A 26,428-nucleotide genomic window follows, 5' to 3' on the forward strand; every position below is an offset into this window, starting at 1 on the left:
TTTCTTGAAGTAGGAGGTAAGGTCTGATATGTAAAGGACTGGAATTGATGACACCTGCAGGAAATTGCCCTTGACAGTAAGAAGAAAACTGAGGCAGACTTACTATGTCTCCCATGTGTTACCTTAGAGGAAGAGGAGGAACACCTCTTACTGGTGGCACTAGAAGTGCTGAGTTCAAAGATAAAACCATCAGCTCAAAAGATGAAATTATTAGAGAAGTTTTTATCTCTGTTGTATTTAAGATCACCAAGGAAATAATTATGTTAATGCTTTGGACATAAGATGATTGTTTTGGGTGTTATCAGTGATGAACACAGTTGAGTTGATGCATGCTTGCTGCTGAAAATCAAATATATCAAATGTGTGAGTAGTAGAATTGATTTGTTAGTAGTACTGTTGACAGTGGCAGGAATACAGTTTTTCTTTCAACATTAGTGGTCTTTGAGACTGATGCAATTGTAATAATAAATTTTTTTTTCTTGTGTTAAGACTGCTTTCACATCCTGCAGGAGGGAGTGTAGGAGTCCTGTATAATGTTTTGATAATGCCCTGGTGTTAGGTCATGGTGGATTGTGTCTCTGCGAGTGTAATAAAGCTCAAGTTAAAGCTCACTTTTTTACTTACTTCTAAGTCTGTGCCACCCAGGACCGTGCCCTTCGTGCCCAGCCTTTGTGACAAAAACATGTGAATGTGGACAAACAAGGTAAGAATGCTTCTACTATGCAGACATAATTTTAGTTATTAAAAACATAAGAACAGTTTAAAACTCTATATACTAATTTTTTTTTCTTATAGTTTATTAAAAATCTGCTGTACAAAGTTTAATCTGAGCTGTGACTTGAATTTATGGTTAAAATGATTTGGAGAATTTTATATTTTGAAAAATCCAGTTACTTTTAATTTTTCAAGAAAGAAAGTAAAAATAACAAAAAATACTTTTCAGTTTATGATACATGTAGCTGAATTGTTTGAGCAGTCTGTAAGTTGATTCGATTTTGAAATCTCATATACTAGTATTTATTAATTTTATTTGCTAGAAGACTCCAAGAATTTAATAGAAAAAATGTTCATGTCTTTTCTATCTGAATGAAACGAGATTTAAATTATTTCATTTCAGAAATAATAATTTCAAAAATAATGTGGTTTTCTCAGAAACTGTACAGAGAAGTCTATAGTGTATTCCAGACGTGGAAGCTATCTTTTCCTTACATGTTTGGTGCATATAGTGTCATTGCCAATAGCAATGTGGTGCTGCCTATACTATGTGTGATCACTCATAATCAGTTGGCCTGAGTCTTTAGAGTCCCTTTTTCTCGTTATGTAGAACTGATTCTGTGTAATAAATTGTTTGCCTGAGTTTGTTTACAGAACCAAAATAGCCATAAACCAATTTCAGTGTTAGATTCTTGCTCTGGAAAAAATATCTTTTGGTTTTTTGCAATTATTGCTCAGAGTTTGAATCTAATACTATACAATATTAATTTTTCAGAAGAAGGTACTGCAATTTCTTTGGCAGTATTTGTAGATAAAAGCACTTTGTCTTCAGCAGAAAAATTGATTACTTGTAGATGACTGAGTTTTATCTTCCATAGTAATATTACCTCCTTTTATTGTTTAGGGTTTTTTGTTTGTTTTTGTTTTTTTTTTTTTCTTTTCAAGATGGCAGATTTTTGCAGATGTCAGATTATTTCACCAGATTGCTGATTTTTGTAATAGTACATTTGATACTTAAAACCTGCTTCAAAATAGCATTTCATAGGTACTGTATAATAAGCATCCAGGGGGTATGGCATGGCATCACCAACTTAAGGATGTTTTAAAATTATTATTTCAAGTACATGTTTTACAGCCATTGTATGAGCCATCCAGAGTTGAAAAAATAGGAGAGTTGATTTTGTCACATTTTTAGACAATTTAATAAAAAACTCAGTTGTTTTCATAGTCATCTGACTCACTGTTAAGGCCCATATCCCTATCTTCATTGTGTTCAATGGATTTAGGGTTAAGTCTTCAGAAAGATGTCTGTATTAGAAATACCTGCTTTTCTGACAGTGCAAACATGAGTTCATGCATTTGTTCAAATTTTAGTGTCACCTTGGGTTGCTTTCCCCCATTTTCCTCAGGAAAAATTCTGTAGACTAACTACTTTTATAGGTGTTCTACTTTAGTGAGGTGGAAGAGGGGAAGCAAGAGGAAAACTAGGGGTGTTATTTCCTAAAGACTTTAATTAGTAAATATGCTGCCTTTTGAAGATTTTGACTTTTTACTGAAAATGTCTTTCCTTTTTTATTTAATACTGTATAGATGTCATGTAGCTGACATGCTATGTTGTCATTTCTCTACAGTCATTCAGTTCGCTGTGGTCAATCAACAAAAATTCATTGTTCTAATGTATGTGGAAATACTTTAAACTGTGGAAAGCACAGCTGTACTCAAGTGTGCCACTCAGGAAAATGTTCACCTTGCCAGTTAACAGTACAGCAAGGTAAGTACTGAAATGCTTTACAGATATCTGCCCTATACAGTAAGAACAAGGGTGTGGAAAAGATCAGTACCAAAAGGCAGGTGCCAATTTTTCCTAAATCAAACAAAATCTATTGCTGGAATCCTGCCGTGATGATTAGGTTGTTGGAGCATGTGCCTTATTAGGACTGGCTGGTGTTACTGGACTTCCTTATCTTGAGAGGGCTGAGTAATGGCCTTTCAGTAGCTAATCATTAATTTAAGAAGACAGGGACAGGTTATGCTTGTGTGAAGGATGAGTGACAATGAGCTTAAATTCCTTGTAACTAGCTGTAAGGGAAACATTTTTTCTTGGGATTTTCAAGACCAACTGAATAAAACACTTGAGTAATGTGGTCTTATCTCAATGCTGACTGTGCTTTAGGTAAGGGCTTGTACTAACTAATCCTTTTTTATCTGAATTATCCTCTGATCCTACTGAATTTTTTACTATAATTATAAGAATTAATTAGATGGTAAATGAAAGAAAAATAGAAGAAGGCATAGGGAAGTGTAACGTGAATGAGGGGTGTGGGTCAGAGACAGAGACTCACACTCTAGAGTTCTTGTGACAAACAGCCTTGAGTTTATTCTCCAGCTTGTTTTATAGGCGCTCCAGTTACACATGTGATTTGTTGAGGTCTTAGCCCCATCCAGCTCTCTGGCCAATGATACATCTGCATTTAGAGCTGAATGACATTGGCTGAGGGTCCCTGTGCAGATTGAATCCAACCTATCCTTGCCCACCCAGGGATTCCAGGGCAACAGGAGAGTACATTTCAACAAGCTTCTCATGATTTCTGTTAAAATTTTGTAAACCAAGACTTGAATGGAAATTAAATTGACTGGGTATGTGTGCCAGTATATAAATAACTTTATAGAACAGTTTATACAGAAAAAATTAAGTTTTCTCATTTTTAAAGGTAATAATTAACTTGTTTTGTATACTGCTTTAATAAATAAACTTTCTGTGCATATAGTACCACTTTATCAAAACAAATAGTGCTGGAATTCCAACTTCTGTTGGACAAAACTCTTACATTGATGAAATAAATCTAAAGAGGAGCAACTTCTTTATCCTTCTGAAAATTGGCTGTAACAATTTTTCACTTTTTACCTTTTTATATTTGCTGGAGGTGTTCTGTCATTGATATTCTCTTGTATTTTCTGTGGAATATTGCTTTCTTTCAGTGTGTTACTGTGGAAGCAACTTTAAAGAAGTATTATGTGGATCAAAGGAAGAATTCTCTGACGGTTTTGGGAGTTTCTCATGTCAGAATATATGTGGCAAGTAAGATCACTATGACTTATGCTTTTAAAAAGAAGGTCATTCTATTCAAAATAACTTACTGTGATACTCTTAGATAATTCCCCTTTTAATTTTTTTCTTGTTTTCTATTTTGTTTCTTTGATGCTTCTTTTTTCCAGAAAATTAAATTGTGGGAGGCACAACTGTAAGCAAGTATGCCATCCTCAGCCTTGCCAGCTCTGTCCACGACTTCCACAAGTTGTGTATCGTTGTCCCTGTGGTCAGACTCCTCTCAGCAAGTTACTGGAACTAGGATGTGTTGAACGTAAAATTTGCACAGATCCTATCCCATCGTGTGGAAAAACATGTGGCAAACCTCTATCTTGTGGTAGCTATGGTAATTAGAAATTTCTGTATCGGAGTATTTGAAGTGTCTCATAGTGTCACCGCAAGTCAGGTGAATAGAACTCCTGAACACCAATACAGCATTAAGAAGTAGGGATTCTCTATTGCGGTACCAGCTGCAGGCAGGGTAAGTTCACCTACAGTCCTGCATTCCGATTCTCTGCAAGCGCATTGCTTATATACTTAAATTACATACGTGTGCTTCGCAATCTGCAGAAATCTCATACATATTATGATTGCTCATTACTATAAAACTCCTCCTGATTTAGTCTTTTTATGGTCTTATTTTGGCTCTGTTTGCATTCCTAAGCCAGATGTACTTACTCCCCCAGTCCCTTTATCTTCCTTGCTCTGGAAGCAGGGCATGCCTGTTTCTTTGTTAAAAGTACACAGATGCAGTCTTTGTTCTTAGATTAACCCTTTTGATATCAATATTTTGCAAACAAAACAAAAAGTGGTCTTTAAATATTTACTTTCAATAAATTAATATTTTATTAGCGATTTTGAGTTTTAACCAAAATGAGTGTAAAAACCACTGTAGAGCCTGCAGTCTGGCTGTGTGTTCATAATAATGTTTTAAAATAAGGAAATACAACTCAGCTGTGCATAAGCTTAGTATCATTGACCAGAGATGCTCCTAATAATTATGATGTTATGTGCTCATAGATTTTTTTATATTCTTAATATTTGTATTTTCATTTTGCTAGAGTTCATTCATACATGTGAAAGCCTTTGCCACGAAGGAGACTGTAGACCATGTTCTCACACATCAAATATTTTTTGTAGGTGTGGCTTCAAAAAAAAGGTGAGTGTGTAACCGCAAAAACAGGTAATCTTTGCTGCTTTTTAAAGCTGTAGAGAAAAAGGAACTGAAGAAGTATAAAGAAGTACTGTGCTCCTTAGCTGCAAAAACTTATGTTGTATACTAACTGATAGATGGTATCTAGCTTACACTGTGAAGTGGTAACATGCTTTTACTATGAAGGCAATTTTTAAAGTATTTTGGCAGAGTTTGAACAGAGTTCTATTAGTGTAAACATTCTTCAAAATTCCATATTATTCTGGAGTATTTTTGTAGCATAAGGAATTATTAGTGGTGCCAAGAGTAAACTGAGAGAGGAAAGGCAGCCTAATTAAAACTTTATAGTAATAGCTTGTAGTCTCCTTGTAGACGTTTTAGTAACAACTACATTGTTACTGATTCCTGTTCATTGTACATTTATATAGTGATCTTCTAGGTCCTCAGTTATTGTTATTTAGTAATTATTATATTTTTAAACCATGCTACTTTCTGTAATCATAGCTGTCCTGGTTTAGGGCAAATTTGTTAAAGAATCTGCAAAGGAGGGCCCCTCCAGAAAGCAAAACCCACACGGCCCCTCCCCCCAACCGATTCGGGAAAAAGTTCCTTGGAGAGAGGTGGAAAGAACCTGTTTATTTCAGGCACAGCACCCCCCAGCACACAAAATGAACAACACCGGATTACACCGCTCTGAGAAAGATGACAAAATCAGAAAGTCTCTTTCGGGGGTGGTTGCTCTGTTCTCAATCCCTCCGGTGCTGGGGCAGCTGCTGCAGCCAAACGGTGCAAACCTTCGGTGTTCCCAGTCCCAGTCCGGAGCAGGTTCGAGATGGTCGAAGAAACAGGAGAGGAGAAACAGTCCGGGAAGGAATTTGGACTGTTTAGCTAAACTAGCTAATAAGCAGAAGCAAAAGCGAGAGCAGAAGCAAGAACAGAAAAGCAAGCAAGCTAAGCAGCAAGCTGAAAAGCAAGAAGCCAAAACAGCCCTATGTACTGCCCGTCTCTGTGTCCCTGATAAGAGAAACCCAAACAAAACTTCCACTCTTCACAGCCGGTCTTAAAGGCACAGAACACATGAATGGGGATACAAGCATCATAACGTCACCCCAGGACAATAGCTTTGAAATTTTTGGCTACTATGACAGAAGCTTGGATGACTTTTTTGACCTGTTATATATCATCTGCAAGTAGAGGTGGTTTCTGAATATATGTAAGTCTGTAGGTGCATGGAAATTACTGAGAGTTTGCTAGCAGTTGGAACTGCTTTCTCCTAGAAGTTTGCTGAAGGGAGTTATGGCGTAGAAGGCTTTAGATTGCATTTTGAATCTTGAAATAAGGTAGTGAGGTTTTGGGTTTAGTTTATGAAGTTTCTCACACACCAGAAAGATTCTTCTATAAAAAGAGTTAACTACAGTGATAATTTTAATCAATTATGAAAAATGTGATACACAGAAATGACAGCTTAGAATATAAAGTTATTGTGAATGCTTCAAATATCAACAATATTATTTTCATCCATCGCATTTTATTTTCATGTTGAGGTCTTTAGGTACACCTTTGTAGATCGTAACTTTAGGCTTCTTCCTTTCTTTTGTCAGACTTGGGTTTTTGGGACGTTTGGTCAAAGCAGAAATTTATGCACTCCTATCAGTACTCTCTGGGAGATCTCTACTGGTTTCCATCACATAGATTTCTGGTTTCTTAGGACAAGCCTGATTCTCTCAGTTTACGGTGACACTTAAAACTGCTGAATTAAGTGGAGAATACAAAACTACATTTTTTAAAAATCGGTATTGAATCTTTAAGGAACAAATACTGTGTTCAAAGATTTGAGGATTTTTTTCCCAGTTTTTATTTCACTTTTGTATACAGATGTTTTATACACATGAAAACTGAGTTGTACTTCTTTTTTCGTGTGACCAAATGTTTTCTAGATAAGTATGTTTCAGTTGTTTCATTTATTTTAATCTAATGGCTGCTTGTTTGTTTCCTAGGAAATCCCATGTGCTCTTCTCAGAAATAAAGGTACAAGATAACGATACATACATAATGTAAAGTTTTTTAAAACTTATTACAGCTCATAGTAGTTTGGAGTTTGATTGACAAGATCGGAAAATAGCTAATCTGTACTGCATCTTATATCCATGCTTCCATGCTAAGTTGGTAATTTCTGCTGCTTGTTCATGGTACTGGTCATGCTGCTATGTTTGGGAGAAGGTTTGAAATATAAACATATTTAGTTTTCTTTAATATTTTACATAAGGAAAGGCTTCTTCACATTTGATCTCAAAGATTATGTCTGTTTTATTTTGAACAGTTTCTTACACCACCTGCCATATTCAATAGGTTACCATCCCCCTCCTACTCTCCCATCATCCTGTATAACTTTTGGTCAACTTGCACAGCTCAGATTCAGTGTAATAGTTTTACTCTGATGCCTATGTTTCTGGGGAAATACAAGCTTTGATTCTACTAGACATTGTATGGTGATGATCTTTGCGTCAGAGTGTTCCCATGTGATGCTTCTTGGTATTCAGGACATAACATCTCAAAATTCCCCTTAGTGAAATCTTTACTTGATTGACCTCTATCTGCTGAGGTCTACAAGATACATAAGGGAGTAATACGCTTATTTTCTAATTTGACCTTTTGTCTATGAAGACTTTGCTCTTATGGAATCCAGAAATGATTCCCTTTTGTTAGCTGTTTATGGTAATAAGGATGTTCTTTGCTAGCAGTAATTTCATGAGCAAATAGCAGTAGTTGTTTTTAGCTGACTAAAACAGCTAAAACCACCCCAGTTTAAGCAGTCTTAAATTGGATGTTTATGGTACTTCAGTGTATCAGAATATCCTGTTTTCTTTGTTCTGTTGTGTGGAGTTTACGGTGTGAAGGTTAAGGAGAAATTAACTAGCTTCATGGATTCTGCTTTCCAAAATCCTTTTGAGTAAGAGTTTCTTTAAAGAAAGGCAAGTGCCCACATGGGGATAATTGTGACGTAGAGCGAGTAGTTCAAAAGTTTGCTTGCTGGCTTACTCTGTGTTAGTCTCTCATAGACCAAGCCCTGCAATAGCCTTAGCGTAGTACTGTAGTTACAGGTTTTATTCTCAGCATATACAAAGATCTAAAAGTTAGGAATTTGGGGGGATTTTCTTTTTAATAGCTGCTATTACATTCATGTGTGACAAGCGATGCAACAAGAAGAGATCATGTGGACGACACAAGTGTAATGAAGTTTGCTGTGTGGTAAGTGTACCTGTGGTTCTATAAAATTGCTTGATGTGATGTGCATTTAATTTTGGTTGTGATGTTAATAGTCTTTTTTTCTTTTGTATCTTTCCATTTTTGTGCGTCTTCATTCTCTATTTGCTTTGTTGGTTATGCTCACAAAGTTTGTGTGTGTGCATTTATTTTGCAAGTTTTCTTTTATAGGTATCATTATAAAAGTAAAGCCAAATTTCAGCCTAAATGCAGTTAAATCAGTGTAAAGGTGTTTTTTGTCAATGCAGTGATTTTCAGGGAAAATGGAGAGGAAAAACATATTACTTAATAGGAGAAGCATAAACCTTGTAGCTGTGTTTGTAACAGAAGTCTTAACAGAATCTGCATTAAAAATTGTGTATTCATACAGTGATAGAAAAGCTGTATAGATTTGGCCTAAGCTATTTTTTGCACTATACAGTTTTGTCTATCTATTATTAGAAGTAGATTGGAACCTCAAAGAGGAAAAAATAACCAATAGGGCTTATAGGTAAATTCTGCTTTTTCTTTTTTGCCATTTCTTAGGACACAGAACATAAGTGCTCTTTGGTTTGTGGTCGTAAACTCAACTGTGGGCTTCATAGATGTGAAGAACCCTGCCATCGTGGCAGTTGTCAAACATGCTGGCAAACAAGTGAGTTATGTGCAAAAATACATAATTGTCTTTTATTCTAGGAATACATTAATATCTTTGTATAGCCCTAGGCAGTTAACGTGATCTATTTCACACTGGTGAAAAAGGAGAAAGGTGATGTAGATTGTAAGGATACTGTTTACAGATTGAAGTGGCTTCGCTGCACTAGTACATGTGTCTCTCCTGTATTATATGTACATGGACATAGTCAAAGACCTCCATTTTATGGCGACCAACTTTTCATGGAATCATCCTGGGAAAGAGAAGGTGCTAGAGCCTCTGAAGCTCACTGTGCTTGAGTAAGCATTGTAGTCTGTCTTAATAGCCTATGAATATGATGCATGTGTTGACTGCATCTCTCATTAGAAAAATAAATATTTCTGTGTGCAAACATTTCTCTTGACAAAGGAAAATAGTAATCTTAATGTCTCAGAGGTCCTGTTAGTAACTTCTGGTCTAGTTGAGTCAGAATGCATGGATTTTTCTGAGCAGTTGTTTTTCTTCAGTGAATTCTGTGAGTTTAATATTAAAGGTCATTAAACTTATCCACATTGCTGCAATGTTTTTGAAGATTATATTTCACTCTCAGATGAAAGGAGACCTAAGGATTGCCTCCATTGTTAAGTGGGATGCCTCCACTGTAAACTGCTCCACTGTTGAATGTGATAAAATCTAGAGGTCAATCTTCCATGCTGATTTTTTTTCTGAATACAGAAAAAGCAGTTATGTACTTCAGGAACATGATTATTATGGTAATTTGGCTTAAACCTCTGTGCCCCTGAAGTTTCCCATTTGAATCTGTCCAGAGGTAAATCAACTAAGCAGTATCTTTAAAGACTTCTTACCTGCTTTCTCTGGACACTGCTTGTTGAGATTACAGAGGCATACGTTATGTGGTCCTATATGATTCTGACCCTGTAGTTGGTGGTCAGTCTTTCTCAGCACTCCCAAGGGCCATTCTTGACTCTGATTCACCTGTCTAGCCAACACTTTGCAGGTGGCTTATATCAGCCATGGTATCAAATGCCATGGTATGGTCAGCTGTAAGTCATTTGCCTACTCAGTAGATTGAATTTCTTGTCCCTGCTTTTATCTCCATTACTGCTTTTGCTAGGAATGGTGAGGACTGACATCAAGGTGCAATACTAGAGTGCATCTACACCTCTGTGTGCTTCCCAGGTACTTTGCTTTCCTGTGCAATTTCCTCAGTGCTGATAAGTGTGGTCCCTTTCTTGTGCTAGGGTTTCTTTATGCATGCACAGTCTACTTCAAGACAGGAATACATCTCTTGGGGACAATAAATAATGTCAGCATTAGAGACAGTGCATTAGGAAAACAGAGTTTTCAGATACTGTATTTCTGCCCTTTGGATCAGACCTTTCTGCACTCTGTCCCCATTACCGTGATTAGTGCAACTAAGGGACTTCTCATTATAAGATTCTTTACTTGTCATTTCTCATCAATAGCAAGCGACCAGTGTAGCTGTCTAACATTGTGGTCCTCCAAAGACCTTGGAAGATTGTTTCAAGGCCTGTAGTGAGGGACAACAAAGCTCTACTCTTTCCCATGCTTCCTTTCCACAGGACATTCCTTTCCATGGACTTTCTGAATCTTTTCTGTTTTTGCTTTCTACTTCTTTCTTCTAACATTTTGTTTGCCCTAGCATTCTTATTTGCTGTAATTTAGTCTCCTTAGACAAAAATTGCAGGTTTTTTTTACTAACTGCTGTACTTTAAAATACATGGGCAAATGAGTAGGATCTGGCCTGAGATTTAACTGATGGGACAGATTTTAAAAAATAACCAGACTTGAGAAATTTCTGAACGTAGCAAAAATCATTGAAAAAGTGAAAGACGTTTCAGATAGGAAATTTCACATCTGTTCTTCACCAAAAAGGGTGAGAGATGTCTGAGCTTCACAAGTAATTGGATGAGTGAGGTATAGGGAACCTTTTTGAGAACAAAATTTCCCAAGGCCAGGTAGTTGTGATGCTGATGTAACCACACTAATAATAGCAGAAGTAGCAGATTTGAGTACAGATGTAGCTGAGTGGCCAGTGGCTGTAGTGGGTTTGCATCCAGGGTTTGGAAGCAAGGGGCTACAGAATTGGCTTCTGTTTGAAGCTGCCAGAAGCTACCCATGTCCAGCAGAGTTAATGCCATCTGGTTCTAGGATCCACAACTGGCCAAGGTCAAGCTGATGAGGAATAACAGTAAAACCTCTGTGAAAATGTATTTAAGAAGTGAAAAAAAAAATCAGTGAACAGATGTAATTGCAGCCAGAGATGAGAGGAGGCAACAATGCAGACACTTAAGATCAGTGAAAAAGGAGGTGGAAGAGGTGCTCAGGTGCTGAAGCAGAGCCACTGTTGGGGAAGACCATGGTGAAGCAGCTGTGGCCCTGCAGCCCATGGAGGTCAACAGGGCTACAGAGATTCACCTGCAGCTCACAGGGGAACTCCACACTGGAGCAAGTGGATGCCTGAAAGAGGCTATGAACTGGTGGGAATCCTGTGCTGGAACAAGCTCTTGGCAGGGACCTGCAGACCTGTGGAGAGCAGAGCTTGCACTAGAGCAGGTTTCCTGGTAGGACCTGTGACTGGTGGAACCCACATTGGACCAGGTTTTGCCTGAAGGGCTGCACCCTTTGGAACAGTGATCTACAATAGAGCAGTTTGTGGAGGACTGTTGCATGCAGGACGGACTCCTGTTGGAGAAGTTCATGCAGAGCTCCCCATGGGAGGGACCCAGCTGTGGAGCAGGGAAGGACTCTTCTCCCTGAGCAGCAATAGGAAAAATATGTGATCAACTGCCCCCCTTCCCCGACCCCTGCACCACTGGGGGGCAGGAGCTGCAGCCTGGGAAAGAGGGAAGGGTAGGGGAGAAGTGTTTTTAAGATTTATTTTACTTCTCATTATCCTCTGATTTTATTAGAAATAAACTCAGTTAGTATGCCCAAGTGGCATTTTGTTTTTCACATTATGGTATTTGGTTAGTGACCTCTCCTGGTCCTTATCTCAAGTCATTATATTTTCTTTCCCCTGCCTGTGGGTGGGAGTGATAGAGCACCTTTGGTGGATGCAGGGCATCCAGCCAGGTTCAAGTCACTTTAATGGGGGAAAAATTATTTTGTTACGTTATTTGGGAGGAATCAAGTGGATGCGTGGACAAATGGAGTGAAGGCAAAATAGACACCATTTGCACAAATGAAGCTGTTGGTCAACTTACTTACCTGATAGAGATCTGTGCACCTCATGTCCATTGTTTATCCTGTCATAGTTAAGATTTAATATCTTTCAGTGTAGTCTCATTCTCTGTTCAGTGTGTGAGAGTTCTTGTGTGCCAGCAGCTGTAGGCTTGTCTGCACGTCATGGGAGCACATTATCTTTATGCTAGCAACTGAGAGACCAGATTGATGTATCCTGTGTGCGAACAGCGGGAGAATGGGATCATAAGTTATAAGGACTCCTTGATCTGGGTGCCAGCACATGCATGGATGAGGGTTTGTGTGCAATTTTCTAACAAGCTTGCTTCAAAGCTGGATTGAGTAGCTAGAAGGAGTAGATCTGCCTCTGGAAATACCCAAGGCTTCAGCCAGTACCTGGGAAAGGAGTCTGTTCAGGCATGGATATTAGGCAGCCTCGGCTAGTTATTTCAGATTCATGAATGTGGTGGTGTGCATGTGAGTTTGGAGTGGATTGTGTGTATGTGTGTGTCTTCACTAATAAGCTTCAGTCCTATAAGCTGAAGAGAAGGAATAGGACTTAGCTATTGGTATTCCTCTTTACTTGAACCTCATCATTTGGTTGGCTTTGTGTTAGTCTGTGTATCTGGTCATGTTGTTGCTATGTATATATTGTGTGTCTCATCTCTCTGGAATGTGTGTTCAGTCCTACCCTAGGCTGGAGCTGCATATTGATCTAGCAGCCGTCAATTTCTGTAGAAGTGGGACAGTAGGAACATTTGGGAGTTCAATGGGTTTTGCTTTGGTAGATTAGGAAGGAAGAATCCTATGATTGCAGAGTTAGAGTTAGAGAACTTGCTGAATTCCAAAGCTCTCTTAACACTCTCCTCTTCAGGTTAAATTGTTGGTTTGTATTTTTGTTGCCCCTTTATTCTCTCTTACTTCCTCCACCATTTTCTGCTGTTTTCCACTACCTCTTTCTTTGCTTATAGACCAGTCATATTCTCTTTTTGTTCTCATATCTCCTCCTGTATGATGTCAAATGTTTTCTTCGTGTTCTGTTTTTCTAAGCATTTATCTGTTGGAACTGTAGTTTGTATTCCAGTCAGTTTGCCAGTTTTTATATAGTCTAAAAGAAGCAGTGAATTGTATTAATTCTTGTGCAGTGCTTTCATTGAGGTGGTGTATGTAAGTACTTCTGTTACTTTGTTTAATACTGAGATTTGGATGTTATAGGAGATTAAAACTTGTTTCCCGAACACAGAAGATAAAAAAATGCACTCAGAATAAAATAGGTACTGCCTGAGACAGAGGACTTCCAAAACATACAAAGCTGAGTTTGAAGTATTTGGACACGTTCATAATGAGCGCTTATGAGGATCCGTGTAATAATAAATACCATAAAGAAGACTTGTTTTCTTTTGGTAATTTTCTTTATAGTACTATATTCAGGGCTTGGCAAAATGACAAAATCTAAACAACGGTCTGAAAAAGTGATGTCAGGAAATTTGGAAGACAAAATTTTGATGATTGGCCTTCTGGAAGGGAATTGAAGAGAAATCTCCCCTTTTTAAATCAAAGGTAGAACAGCAAAGCTTTCAACTTGACATAAGCATTTTGCTTGCTCTGGTTCAAAATATTGATGTGAAAGAACCGCTCCAAAAGCAAAGCATAATTCCTAACCAAGTCTTCATAGTCTAGTTTTCTTGTAGGAGCAACAAAAGCTAATAAATTCACTAATTTCAAATATTAGTGCTTAATATTAAGAAACAAAGCTGGAATAAAACATTTGCATGTTACATCAAGATTTCTCATAGAGGAAACATGCAAATAGATGTAGTCATTAGGATATATTTGACTTTTTTTTCAGGTTTTGACGAGTTGACTTGTTATTGTGGTGAATCTGTGATTTACCCCCCTGTTCCCTGTGGCACTCAGCCACCAGAGTGTAAAAAAACATGCACCAGGCCACATGACTGTGATCATCCAGGTAAGTCAAGATATTCAGTTTTGATTGGGGTTTTTTGGAGTTTTTTTATTGATTTTTTATTGGTTGGTTTTGTTGTGTAGTGGGGTTGTGTGTTTGTTTGTTTGTTTTAATTTGGGGTTCTTTTAATCAAAATGTAGAAAAGTGTACATAAGTCTATTTGAAAATATATATCCAAGCCAACCAGCTAAAAACTTGCAATGAAAACTACTAATGGTACTTCTGGTGTTTTTTCTTATCAGTCACAACACATTAATTGCTGTATTTCAAAGATCAAGTGCTCTATTGAAACAGTAGGATAATCTAAGGAACAGTTAGTTTCTATGTTCCTTGGAAATTAATTGGCTGATCACAAAATAAGTAGTGTGGGTCAGACAGTTTCTGGCAAATTTTGCCTGAGAGTAAAACCCTACTCACAACTTAGAAAATTATCTGCTATTTAATTTAGAGTGTATAGAGATTATTCACATAAACACTTGGCATCATAATTTTTTGTGATGCATAATCCTTCCCATAAATTGTGTAGTTTTGCACTCTCATGTGTAATAGTCTTTACTGTCTTCTTTAATGCATTCAGCTGAAGTATACTGATAAAATTGTTACGACTTTTGTATTTCTGTGGCTGCAGTGTACCATTCATGTCATAGTGAGGAGAAATGCCCCCCCTGTACCTATCTCACTCAGAAATGGTGTATGGGCAAGCATGAAGTAAGTCTGGACAATCAATGGTTTTGAATGATAAACAATTTTTTATGACTGTAGGCTTAGATTTTTGTGTCGTTTTTGAAATGGAATATGTTACTGGAGTTGGAGTTTAATGTGATTAAATTGGAGAAGTATATCTTTATTCTGTATGCATGCAAACCAACTTTATTGGACTATAGTATAAAACAAAACTCATTCTTTGACCTAAGATCTTTTAGTGTGAAGATTCTTATGTGGACAGTGCCATTGAAGGTGTGAACAGTAAAAGCACTATGATATTTCCATTGATAATTTTTACCGTTAGTTGTCATCTTCTTCCTTTCCTCTTTCAGCTGCGAAGTAATATTCCTTGTCATCTCACTGACATTTCCTGTGGACTTCGCTGCAATCAGATGTTAAAATGTGGAATGCACAAATGTAAAAGAATTTGTCATAAAGGAGAATGTCTTATAGATGAAGAATGTAAACAACCATGTATTATTCCAAGGCTATATTGTAATCATCCGTGTATGGCTCCCTGTCATCCTTCTTCACACTGCCCGACAACATCCTGCTGTGCAAAGGTTAGATACCTAAAGGAAATTCACTGCAAAGTCAGAGGTGAATTATATGGTTTAATTATCAGCCAGTAACGGTTGTGACATGTTTGTATATTGATAACCTAACATTTTGTCTGTAAACTTAAAATACTGATTTTTTAAAAATAAAACTATTCATCGCTTTTAGTTAGCCATTATTCCACTACAATAGGCCATCTAAAATGAATAAGTTTATATCCTTCATGGCAGTAAATAGACAAAACTTTAAAAAGCTGCTCACTTATGTGATATGGCAGGTTGATCTTCAGTGTGAGTGTGGAAGAAGGAAGGAAAGTATGATATGCTCCGAAGCATCTAATACATATCAAAGGTTGGTATGGTAATAATGATTTCAATTCTTTACTGGACCTACTGCTTCACAATTTGATTATATTGCAGGTGGTAAGACTTGACTGAACATATTTAGTTCACAAGCTTTTTGACTTTTTTGTACTTTGACATGTGGTAGTTTTCGCGGGTGGGGGTGGTGGTGGTATTTCCCAGAGCTTTTGTACCAGCTATGCAGTATTAGAACTCTGTTTTTTTTTTTTTTCCCTGTTAGTCTGTCAACGCTTGACTCTTCCATATGTGGAACTCTATTCTACCACAGAGCCCAAATGTAGGTGATTGCAGTCCATGTGTGACTTGCTGTCCAAGTTTATAATCTTGTATGATGCAACCTAGTCAGTAGAGATGATGAATGCTGAAGAGTGATTTAAAGTAATTCTGAAATAGCTAAATTTAGGCTGGAGAGCTTTGGCATCTAAATCTTGGGTTTTAATCTTGGGCAAACTGAGCCCTACCCAACTGTATTTATTGCAACAATTTCCAGATCCTGTGTCTAAACTTAATTTTCTCTCTCATAGGAGAGAGAGCAAGGAATGGACAAGGAAAAGAAGAAAAATGGGGCTTTGGAACTTTTGAAATGAATATAGCAAAACAGTAATAATAATGATTTTAAAAGTCTTACTCTTAGGCTGTGATTGAAAGGGAGTAAAAAAGTTAGTCTAAATAGTTGGTATGTGATCAGAATTCTGTTCTGTATCCTACTTGTTAGGCAAACAAAGTCTGAGATTCTTCCTGTCTTTCAGAGAAGGTTTCTTAGTGATGGGTTTATTTGGAACTGGTATTGGAGGGCCTTTTTTTTGTCCTAGCCCGGCCTAGGGTATTGCTGCTTGATTTCTGATGAACACTGTCCCTATTCACATTCTGACAGAAAATAGTTTAGCTTAGGTACTTAGTGCTACCTAATGAAAACAAGGAGAAAAATGTGCTAATTAGAAAAAAAAGTTGTTGTCAATACTAAGTTGAATGCAGGATACAGGTACAGAAGTTTGGTTTTTTTGGTCTTTTCATCACTATGAATACAAATCAGAAGACTGGCTCAACGTTGAAATACCAGTTTAAATTGACAATTGCTTGTCATTAATGATAAGTTCAGAAGATAACATACAAGTCCAGATTCTTGAAATTCTTTCTCTGCTGTTTTATAACTTGGGCACTGCCTAAATATTCATGCAAGGAAAATGGTTCTTTGAAGCCAATGAAAGATCTTGCATGTGTGAGGTGAATGCCTATGTATTTATTTCTCTGATCAGAGCCCAAATCTAGAGGAAGGGAAACTCTTCTGTTTAAAGCAGATGTTTGTATCAGTTAAAATGTGTTCATATGTGCTTGCAAATTATTCTTGACTTGTGATAGTAACGTGCCAGCTAAGTTTGATAACTCCAGCAGTTCCGGTTCCTGAAAGATTATTCTAATTTTGTGGAGATAAGTTGGCCATTTTTCCTACCTATCACCAAACCAAAACAATGATAACAAAAACTGTAAAAAAAAACCCCACAGCAAAGTAAAAGTCAGCAAATTAGGGGAGTATCCAAGTTTTCTGAAAAATTTTAGAGAAGCTTTGGGCTTTGTCAGTGAATGTTGGTGAAAGAATGCCCAAGGAAACAGGAAATACCTGTGCTGCTATATCTGTACATATGGCACAAATGATTCATATAATCTAATGTCCCATTATCTAGACTTTGGCATCAGCTGATTAATATGAAGTGCCTCTAAGTGATTTTTTTTTGTTTTATGTAGTATGATTTTCCTTTTTCCTGATAGGTGATTGGTCTTTGAATGTGATGAAAAACATAGAGATAAACATACAGAAACAAATATATCCTTTTATTTTAATGTAACAGAAAAGCTAGTTCAAGAGGATACAATGTTTCATTTTTAGGAGTTTGTTTGAAAATTTTGTGGGATTTTTCCATAAAAAATTCCTGTATATTTTAGTTATACAAATTTAAGCAAAGGAGACTGGGAAGACTTGTTATTGAAGGGAATTTGGAAGAATCTTTATAAAGAAAATGGTAATGATCTTGGTAGGCATTTTGTCCTCTCCTTGTGGATTGTGTTAACCATATTTTCCAAGCAAATTTCTAAGTACTTCGTAAATTCACTTTACAGATTTTAGTTGCATACAGTCAGGGAAAAATCAGATAAAATGATGGTTAAAGCTATATCGTCAGCTGTAGCTTGTATAATTAGCAAGTGAGGAGAAAGAGTATTTGCCGTGCCTAATTTCAACTTGCATAAGAAGCACGTCCATTTGTTAGTGTTACTCCTAGTTGAGGGAGATGAGAGTAGACTCTTGATTTATGTAACTAGATCAGGTTCCTAAAACTTGGTGGTGTAGAACTAGAGTTCCAATCTAATGAGAAGAAGATCAGTCTGTCTTACTTCTTCCACCTAGATGTTAAATCTGCACCCTTATATACCTTTTCAGAAGTTTATGTGTTGTTTTAAATGAAATTTACCACTCTCTTTTTCAGAATAGCTGCTATATCTATAGCAACTAAGCTAACAGATCTACAGCTTGGGGATTCAGTGGAAATCAGTAGGCTTATTACGAAAAAAGAAATGAAGCAAGCCAGGTAAGGAGATAGATGTAGTAACATATTTGAAGCCTTTGTGTGTACCTGAAGCATAGGTGACATGCAAAATATATTAGTATGGTTATAAAAATGCTAGCTGTAGTACCAGTCTGACTCTACTTTAGCAATATGCTTAGAGTATTTTGCAGTTCTGTGGTGGTTCATGGTTTTTCTTTCATGTAGAATGAGATCTCTGTCATTGTATGGTTGGTTGTTAAATAATTAAGTGTGGGACAATACAACTGTGGTTTCAGAGTTTTTTTTCTACTCTGCCAACACATTGGAGTTCCTCTGGATTTTTTCAGATTTCTAGACAGGGCAATAGACTTCATCTTCTGTTTCAGCAATCCAGTGTTCCTTTTTGGATTATTGATAGGCCATATTTTCTCCTAGTCATTATCTTAACTATTTACAATATTTTTGTATTACCTGTTTTAGAAGTTTTCATGTTTGTATTTCAGTTTGATTGGTGCTTTGGTGTTGTCATCCTGGCTGGCACCACAAACCTGATTTTAATTTTGTGGCATAAGTTTTCCTGGTGTTCCTCAGGACTGAAATATCTTGTCCCTTTACTTATAGTATAATTTCTTTATGAAGTGGTCAACTTTCTCCAGCATCCTTCTGACAGAAACTTGAATTACTGAAGTCTTTGCCTTTGAAGTCCCTAATCTCTGGTTTTAGTTTATATCTGTTATCATGTCTTCTTTCTTTATATTACATTTGATTATTTCAGTGTCAGTCTATTATGTGTGTTAAAATCTAATGTTCTTTTATATTGTGTAAAGTCAAAATAATGACATTTCCCATATAGTTGCTTCATGATTTCCTGTACCAAAGCCAGTGCCAGCATACTTAAGAACTTTGGCTATTATGTTGCAGTCACTAACACATCTTTCTGTGTGGATGCACACTGCCCTTTCCTTGAACAGTTGAAATTACCAGAGATGGCTTTTCTTTGTGCAAGTCTTTCCTAATATCATACCTAAACTGTTGTAGGTAGCCTTTATTTGCAGAATCACTAGGTCGGAAGAGACCTTCAAGATCATCAAGTCCAACCTGTGCCCTAACACCTCAACTAAACCATAGCATCCATTATTTTTTTAAACACATCCAGGGATGGTGACTCCACCACTTCCGTGGGCAGACCATTCCAGAACTTTATCACTCTTTCCATAAGAAACCTTTTCCTGATATCCAACCTATATCTCTGTTGGCACAGGTTAAGACTGTGTCCTCTTGTTCTGTCAGTTGCTGTCTGGAGAAAGAGACCAAACCCCATCTGACTACAACCACCTTTCAGGAGGTTGTAGAGAGTGAGAAGGTCACGTCTGAGTCTCCTTTTCTTCAGGCTAAACAACTCCAGCTCCCTCAGTTGTTCCTCATAGGGCTCGGCTTCCAAGCCCCTCACCAGCCTCGTTGCCTTCCTCTGGATGCACTCAAACATCTCAATGTCCTTCGTAAACTGAGGGGCCCAGAACTTGACACAGTACTCAAGGTGTGGCCTCACCAGTGTCAAGTACAGGGGAAAAATGACCTCCCCGGTCCTGCTGGCCACACTATTCCTGATACAGGCCAGGATGCCATTTTCCTTCTTGGCCACCAGGGCACACTGCTAGCTCATGTTCAGCTGGCTGTTGACCAGTACCCCAAAGTCCCTTTATGCCTGAGCAATGTACAGCCACACCATCCCCAGCCTGTAATGTTGCAGAGGGTTATTGTGGCCAAAATGCAGGACTCTCCTCCTGGACTTACTAAATGTCATCTTATTGGACTCTGCCCATACATCCAACTGTTCCAGATCTTGCTGCAGAGCATTCCTGCCTTCCAGCAGATCAACACATGCTGCCAGCTTAGTTTTGTCTGCAAATTTACCAATGGAAGACTCAGTCCTCTCATCCATGTCATCAGTAAAAATATTGAACAAAACTGGCCCTAGCACAGGCTCTGAGGGACACCACTCCTAACTGGGCCCAGCCATCCAGCTAGTTTTTAACCCAGCAAGAGCGCTCCTGTCCAAGCCCCATGGGCTGCCATCTTCTCCAGGAGTATGCTGTGGGAGACAGTGTCAAAGGCTGTGCTGAAGTTCAGATAGCCAACATCCACAGCCTTTCCTGCATCCACCGGATGGATGGCCTAGTCATAAAAAGAGACCAGGTTAATCAAACATGACTTACCCCTCCTAAACACATGCTGGCTCGGTCTGATAGATGCCGTGGCTGTCCTGTTAGTGCTGTGTGATGACACTCAGTATAAACTGTTTTATCATCTTACTGGGTACTGAGGTCAGGCTAACTGGCCTATAATTGCCAGGATCCTCCTTCCCACCCTTTTTGTAGACGGGCGTCACACTGGCCCACTTCCAGTCATTTGGAACCTCACCAGTGAGCCAGGGCTGCTGGTAAATGATTGAGAGCAGCTTCGCAAGCTCATCTGCCAGCTCCCTTATCACCCTGAGATGGATCCCATCTGGTCCCTTAAATTTATGAACATCCAAGTGGCTCAGCAATTCTATGACTGCCTCCTCCTGGATAATAGGGGGGGTATTCTGCTCCCTGATACCATCTACCAACCCAGAAGGAGACTTGTCCTGAGGACAAGCCATCTTCCCACCAAGGACTGAGGTAAAGAACGTGTTACGTACTTCCACCTTCTCCTCATCTGCAGTTACTAAGTTCCCTCTCTCATCCAATAGAGAGCAAAGGTTGGTCTTACCCTTCCTTTTGCCATTAGTATATTTGTAAAAAACATTTTTTATTATCCTTTACAAAAAAAGTTGTCAAATTAAGTTTGAAGTGAGCTTTGGCCTCCCTAGTTTTCTTTCCTACATGTCCTAGCAACCCCCTTAAATACTTTCTGAGAGCCCTGACCCTCATTCCAAAGATGATACATCCTCTTTTTATTCCTAAGTCCTTTCAAAACCTCGTTATCCATCCAGGCTGAACATTTGCCTTGTCAACTCATATTTTGGCACACAGGAACAGTCTGTTCTTCTGCCTTCTAGATCTCTGTTTTGAAGCACACTCACCTTTCCTGAATTCCTTTCTTTTTAGGGTTGGTTCCCAAGGTACTCTCTAAATAATCTCCTAAATAGGCCAAAGTCTGCCCTCTGGAAGTCCAGTGTAAAAGTCTTATTGAAATCCTCCTGATTCACCAAATAGCAAGAACTCTGTAATTTCATGATCACTGTGCCCCAAGTGGCCTTCAGGCACCACATCTCCCACCAGCCCGTCTCTGTTTGTAAACAATAGGTCTAACACAGTCCCTCCCCTGGTGGGCTTACTCACCAGCTGCGACAAAAAGTTGTCCTCCACGCACTCTAAAAACTTCCTGGACTGCCTCTTTTCTGCTGTATTAAGTTCCCAGCAGATGTCTGGTAGGTTGAAGTCACCTACAAGAACAAAGGCTGGTGATCTTGAAACATTCTCCAGCTGCTCATAGAATAAGTTGTCCACCTCTTCTTCCATTTCGGGTGGATTATAAGACTCCCATTAGGATGTCAGCCTTGTTGGGGTTACCCTTAATTCTTACCCATAGGCATTCAACTTTGTTGTAATTAGTTTCAATACCCATGGGATCAAAAGCCTCCCTAATATAAAGGGCCACGCCTTCGCCTCGTCTCTATTTCCTGTCTCTTCTAAAGTAGCCATCCAGTGCAGCGCTCCAGCCATGTGAGTTGTCCCACCATGTTTCCATGATGGCAACTACATCATAGCTTTCTTGCTGTACCTTGGCTTCCAGTTCTTCTTGTTTGTTACTTGTGCTGCATGCAATAGTATACATGCAGCTCAGCTGGGCTGCTGATTTCACCCCTAACTCAGGCTTACCACCCTTGGGCCTTCCAGACAGCCCAACTGCATCCCCTTCCCCCTTCAAACCTAGTTTAAAGCCCTCTCAATGGCCTCTGCCAGTTCATGAGCTAAAATCCTTCTGCCCTTAACAGGGAGATGGAGCCCATCCAGTTCCAGCAGCCAGGTGCCACAAAAGTTGCCCCATGATCAAAGAACCCAAAATTTTGCAGATGACACCAACCCTTGAGCCACTTGTTGACAATGTGGGCTCTCCTCTTCCTTTCAATGTTTTTCACTGCCACCAAAGGGACTGAGCAGAACACTACCTGTGCTCCTGCCCTATCAGCAACTTGATCCAGTGTCCTAAAGTCCCTTTTAATTTCCCTGACACTCCTCTTTTCATGCCAACCTGGAGTATCAGCAGTAGGTAATAATCAGAGGGCTGAATCAGCCCAGGGAGCCTCTCAGTAATATCCCATATGTGGGCCCCAGGGAGGCAGCAGACCTCCCTGTAGGATGGGTCTGGTTGACATATGGGGCCCTCTGTTCCCGTCAGAAGGAAATCACCCACTACAACTACCCTTCTTATTTTATTAATATCGGAGGTGGTGATCCGTCGGAATGGATCATAGAAGAAGAGTAATTGAGAGGCCGGCTGGGCAGATAATTTTCTTCTACGTTATCTGGCTGACCCTCTAGATCCAGAGCCTCATACCTATTCTGAAGTGGCACCTGGGCAGGTGATAGGGGTTGGGAGGAATTTCTGTTACCTCCCTGAGTAGGGACCCATTTCCACTCCCCTTCAACCACCAGGTGTCCTCCTATTGCCTAACAGTGCGAGTCATGTGAGTCCTCTGACTCTTGGTGGGCCTCCCTCAAGGATGGATCTGCAGAACTCTGCCAATCTATTTCACTTTCAATTTACCAATATAGCATCTAGTTCAGAAGCTTTTTTCCTCAGTTCCTGTACAACCTTGGTGACTGCTGCTCCTGTTCAAGACCTGGAGAAGAGATTGGGTCCTCAAAGATCTTTGATTATTGCTTGTTTGTTTATTTTTAGCTCTTTCTGTACTAATATGATAAAATATTCTCACACATTCTTGTTACTTCTTTAGGCTGTGATAATATGACACCAACATGCTACAGTTTGAAAAGTATGACGGGCAGCAGTGATTCTAATTTTAGTTTTCTTTCATAATTCAGGTTGCAATGTGACGAAGAATGCTTAGCTATTCAGAGGAACAGGTGGGAAATTAACTTGCTTCCTTTTTTTTTTAACAGAAGTAGTCTAGTTTTGGAAAGGTAATGCTATGTAGAGAAGAAATCTTTTTCTTCATGACCTAGAGAACAGATAAATGTGGAGATGATTCCTGTTATAAAGATCTATATTGAATGATTAGAAATCTTGCTAGAATATTCTAGCTCTAAATGAGTAGTTTCAAATGTACAGACCTTATATTTTGCAAGCTATTAATTAGTATTAGTAACCTGTAACTTAATTCTTCTAGAACACATGGAAGGTTGGGGGGGTTTATATGGATTTTTTTTTTTGTTTGCTTATGTTTTGTTACATTTTGGGGTTTTTTTCTCCTACCCTCAAATTCAGGTGTCTTGCTGAAGCTCTTGAAATAGATGATAATTCTGATCCTTTTAAAATCCGTTCTTCTGGACCAAAGTACAGTGACCTTTTAAAAGAAGATGCAAGGTATGTGTTTTAATGATGGCAGGTGTCATAAATCAACAGTGTTGAGAGCAAGATGGAAAGTGCAGAACAGTTCTATTTACTCTTCTAAAAATAGCTGCCTTGGCATTAGAAGACAGTTAAAGCAAAGAAGTTGATATGCACTTCTCAGGACCTCCCAAATGAGAACCTGAAAAGTAAAAAGTGCCTGACAGGTTACTTTTTTTGGTAATCAGACCAGATTTTAAATGGTAACATGATTTTACACCTTTCTCACTATGAATCAGTACCTGTACTTTTCACATCTCTACTGCTTTTACTCAGAACCAACTTCTACTTAAGTGCTCCATTTCAAAACAAAGACAAAAGTGATGACTAAATAATGAAATTATTATTATAATTATAACATTTAGATTATCATAGCCTACTGTTCTTTCTACCAGGTCCCATTTCTTTTTTTGCCTTACTGCTTTTATTTTAAAAATAAAGAAATGGAATTATTAAAATGTTGGATGCAGAGCAAAGCCTATGCCAGTGTGACTGCACAGAGGGTTGCTAGACTGAAACATCCTAAAATGAGGCAATGGGGAATCAAGGTAATATCAAAACCACCACACCAATAAATACTTTGTAATCTGGAATGACAAGAAGGTATCAGACACATTTTTTAAAAGATGTTGAGATGATGTGTCATCTGAGAGTTTTTACTCTTGTGTTTGTAGGCGTGACATTAGGTTTTACCACGTCTAAATTTGTAGAACAGCTTAGTATGTTTTCAGTATGTTTTCTTCTTCCTCCAGTATTCTAATGCTGCATAAATTTCATTGTTTTGTAAGGATGTTTGCTACTTGAAAATCCTTTTTTTAATTTGCTGATACTTTGAAATAAGTGAAAATTTTACATAAGCAACCATTCAGAATTTAAGAGTAAGTTACATCTTCTTTACTTCCAACTGATGAACCTACTGCAAAATAGGACCTGAATGTTTTCACTGTGGGGTTGCTGTTTTATTAGTATTTGCATTTAAAAGTGCTATTTTATAAGGACTATTCTCTTAGTTGTGTGTAGAATATGTTTCGCTTCATCTTCTTCAGAAAACACAGCACACATTTTCAGTACAATAAGAAGGGGAAAGTTTTGCATTGTGTGTATAGTCTTCTGTGGTTTTTTAGAGTACAATTCTGTCTCGTCTTTCTACCAGCCACTACCCATAGTGCAAATGTTCATCTTTCATGTACAGAACTGACCAAGATCATGCACTGTACTGCAGATGGTCAAACAGATACCTTGAAAAGTAGCCTTAATGCTTTCACACTCCTCATTCTTTCTGTGATTTTACTTGTGTTTCTTTTGTAGCCTCTTTACACTGGTAATTTACAATAAACAAATACACCAAGGTTATTCTTACTGAGTCATAGCTAAAGTAAAAGTTTTTGTTAATCTTCCAGTCCATTACTTTGTACATTGAATTAGTGGATTTCATTTATGTAGTATTACAGATAAATGAGTTTCTACTTAAAGTAACATAGCTCTCTTTACAAGAGCAACAATTCGTGAATCTTTGGCTTTATGAATTTTTTTCCTTGACTGCTCCTGATCATCTTTTGTCTCAGTAGTGTAGCAGAAGATTTATCTTTCAAGATGGCAGGATCCAGATATTGTATCTTTTACAGTATGTTTTTCAGGTGGCTCAGTATTCTGAATAATTTCTGACAGATTAAATTATTCTTGCTTGAGTGCATCACTCCAGTAATGCAGGAGTTCAGGGATTGTGGCTTTCTACAGAGGGTAAGTTACATGCAGGATTTTAGAATGATTGAGAAACATGAGAACTGTCTCCCTGTGCATTCAGAGTCATTGCCTCAAGAAGGTAGCAGCTACCAAAGTCATTAGTAGAATCTCATATTATCTTCTTTAGGCAATTAGTTGATCTGTGTAGCTGATCCATTGTCAAGAGCTGAAAGAAATGTATACCTAAAAATGAAGAAAACTTGAGAAAGCTGTAAGAATTCCTGATTTTGAGGTGTAATCTTTAATTACAGAATCCTAAAGCTCCCAAAATGCAATACAACTCCAGGTAACAGGAAGAAGATGAGCAAGCGTAAGCCTACCAAGATAATATGTCTCCTTTGTAGGACAGTGGTAGGAGAAGGGGGCACCAGGAATAGCATGGTAATGCTAATCTTGCTGATGTGTTTGTCAGGATCTGATAAGGAGTCAAGTCTCTCCACCATATAGCTTTACATGAGAAGATACTCTGCTGCCGAGGGGAATCCATCTTGTAGCGTGGAGATGGCTACCAACTGAGCACAGATCAGAGGGTACAGTTCCACTGGCTGGACACCTCAGCACAAGTATCACTGTCCAGTTGGACATTGATGATGTTGAGGCTGCTATTTGATGAATTAAAACTACTGGAGAAGGAGAGATGCCACTGAGCTGACTCTCTATTTCACACCATAGGTGTCTGTAGATCCCTTTCTTTTTAACTCTACCCAATTCAAATCCTTTTTCCAATTCTCTCAGTGTTATTCTTCTGTCTAATGAAGACCAAGGAGTTCTTGTAGCTACATTCAGTGCCTCTTTATTCTTGCTAAACCTTGAAGATTTGTTTACTAGTGATGGGCTAAATCCATCGTATCTGATCAAGTGCTGTTGGTAGCTGAGCTATTCAGTGTTGACATTTCGCACATTTGTTTGAGACCATTTTTATGGTCTTGATGATACAT

The 26,428-nt window shown here is 38.3% G+C and overlaps 1 protein-coding gene across 1 annotated transcript in view; it reads left to right on the forward strand.

Moving 5' to 3' along the window:
* The window catches only part of NFX1 (nuclear transcription factor, X-box binding 1), a 75,462-nt gene that overhangs the window by 33,126 nt on the left and 15,908 nt on the right, over positions 1-26,428 (forward strand). Inside the window, exons 6-20 of the mRNA XM_058802460.1 lie at positions 632-703; positions 2,346-2,485; positions 3,694-3,793; positions 3,931-4,148; positions 4,864-4,961; positions 6,953-6,983; positions 8,122-8,204; positions 8,745-8,853; positions 13,907-14,026; positions 14,652-14,731; positions 15,061-15,291; positions 15,564-15,637; positions 18,129-18,230; positions 23,222-23,263; positions 23,625-23,723. Coding sequence (XP_058658443.1) covers positions 632-703; positions 2,346-2,485; positions 3,694-3,793; positions 3,931-4,148; positions 4,864-4,961; positions 6,953-6,983; positions 8,122-8,204; positions 8,745-8,853; positions 13,907-14,026; positions 14,652-14,731; positions 15,061-15,291; positions 15,564-15,637; positions 18,129-18,230; positions 23,222-23,263; positions 23,625-23,723 — 1,599 coding nt within the window. The remainder of the gene's footprint in view (positions 1-631; positions 704-2,345; positions 2,486-3,693; positions 3,794-3,930; positions 4,149-4,863; positions 4,962-6,952; positions 6,984-8,121; positions 8,205-8,744; positions 8,854-13,906; positions 14,027-14,651; positions 14,732-15,060; positions 15,292-15,563; positions 15,638-18,128; positions 18,231-23,221; positions 23,264-23,624; positions 23,724-26,428) is intronic.

This window comes from Ammospiza caudacuta, chromosome 1 (genome assembly GCF_027887145.1).
Source record: "Ammospiza caudacuta isolate bAmmCau1 chromosome 1, bAmmCau1.pri, whole genome shotgun sequence".
Taxonomy (NCBI): Eukaryota; Metazoa; Chordata; class Aves; order Passeriformes; family Passerellidae; genus Ammospiza; species Ammospiza caudacuta.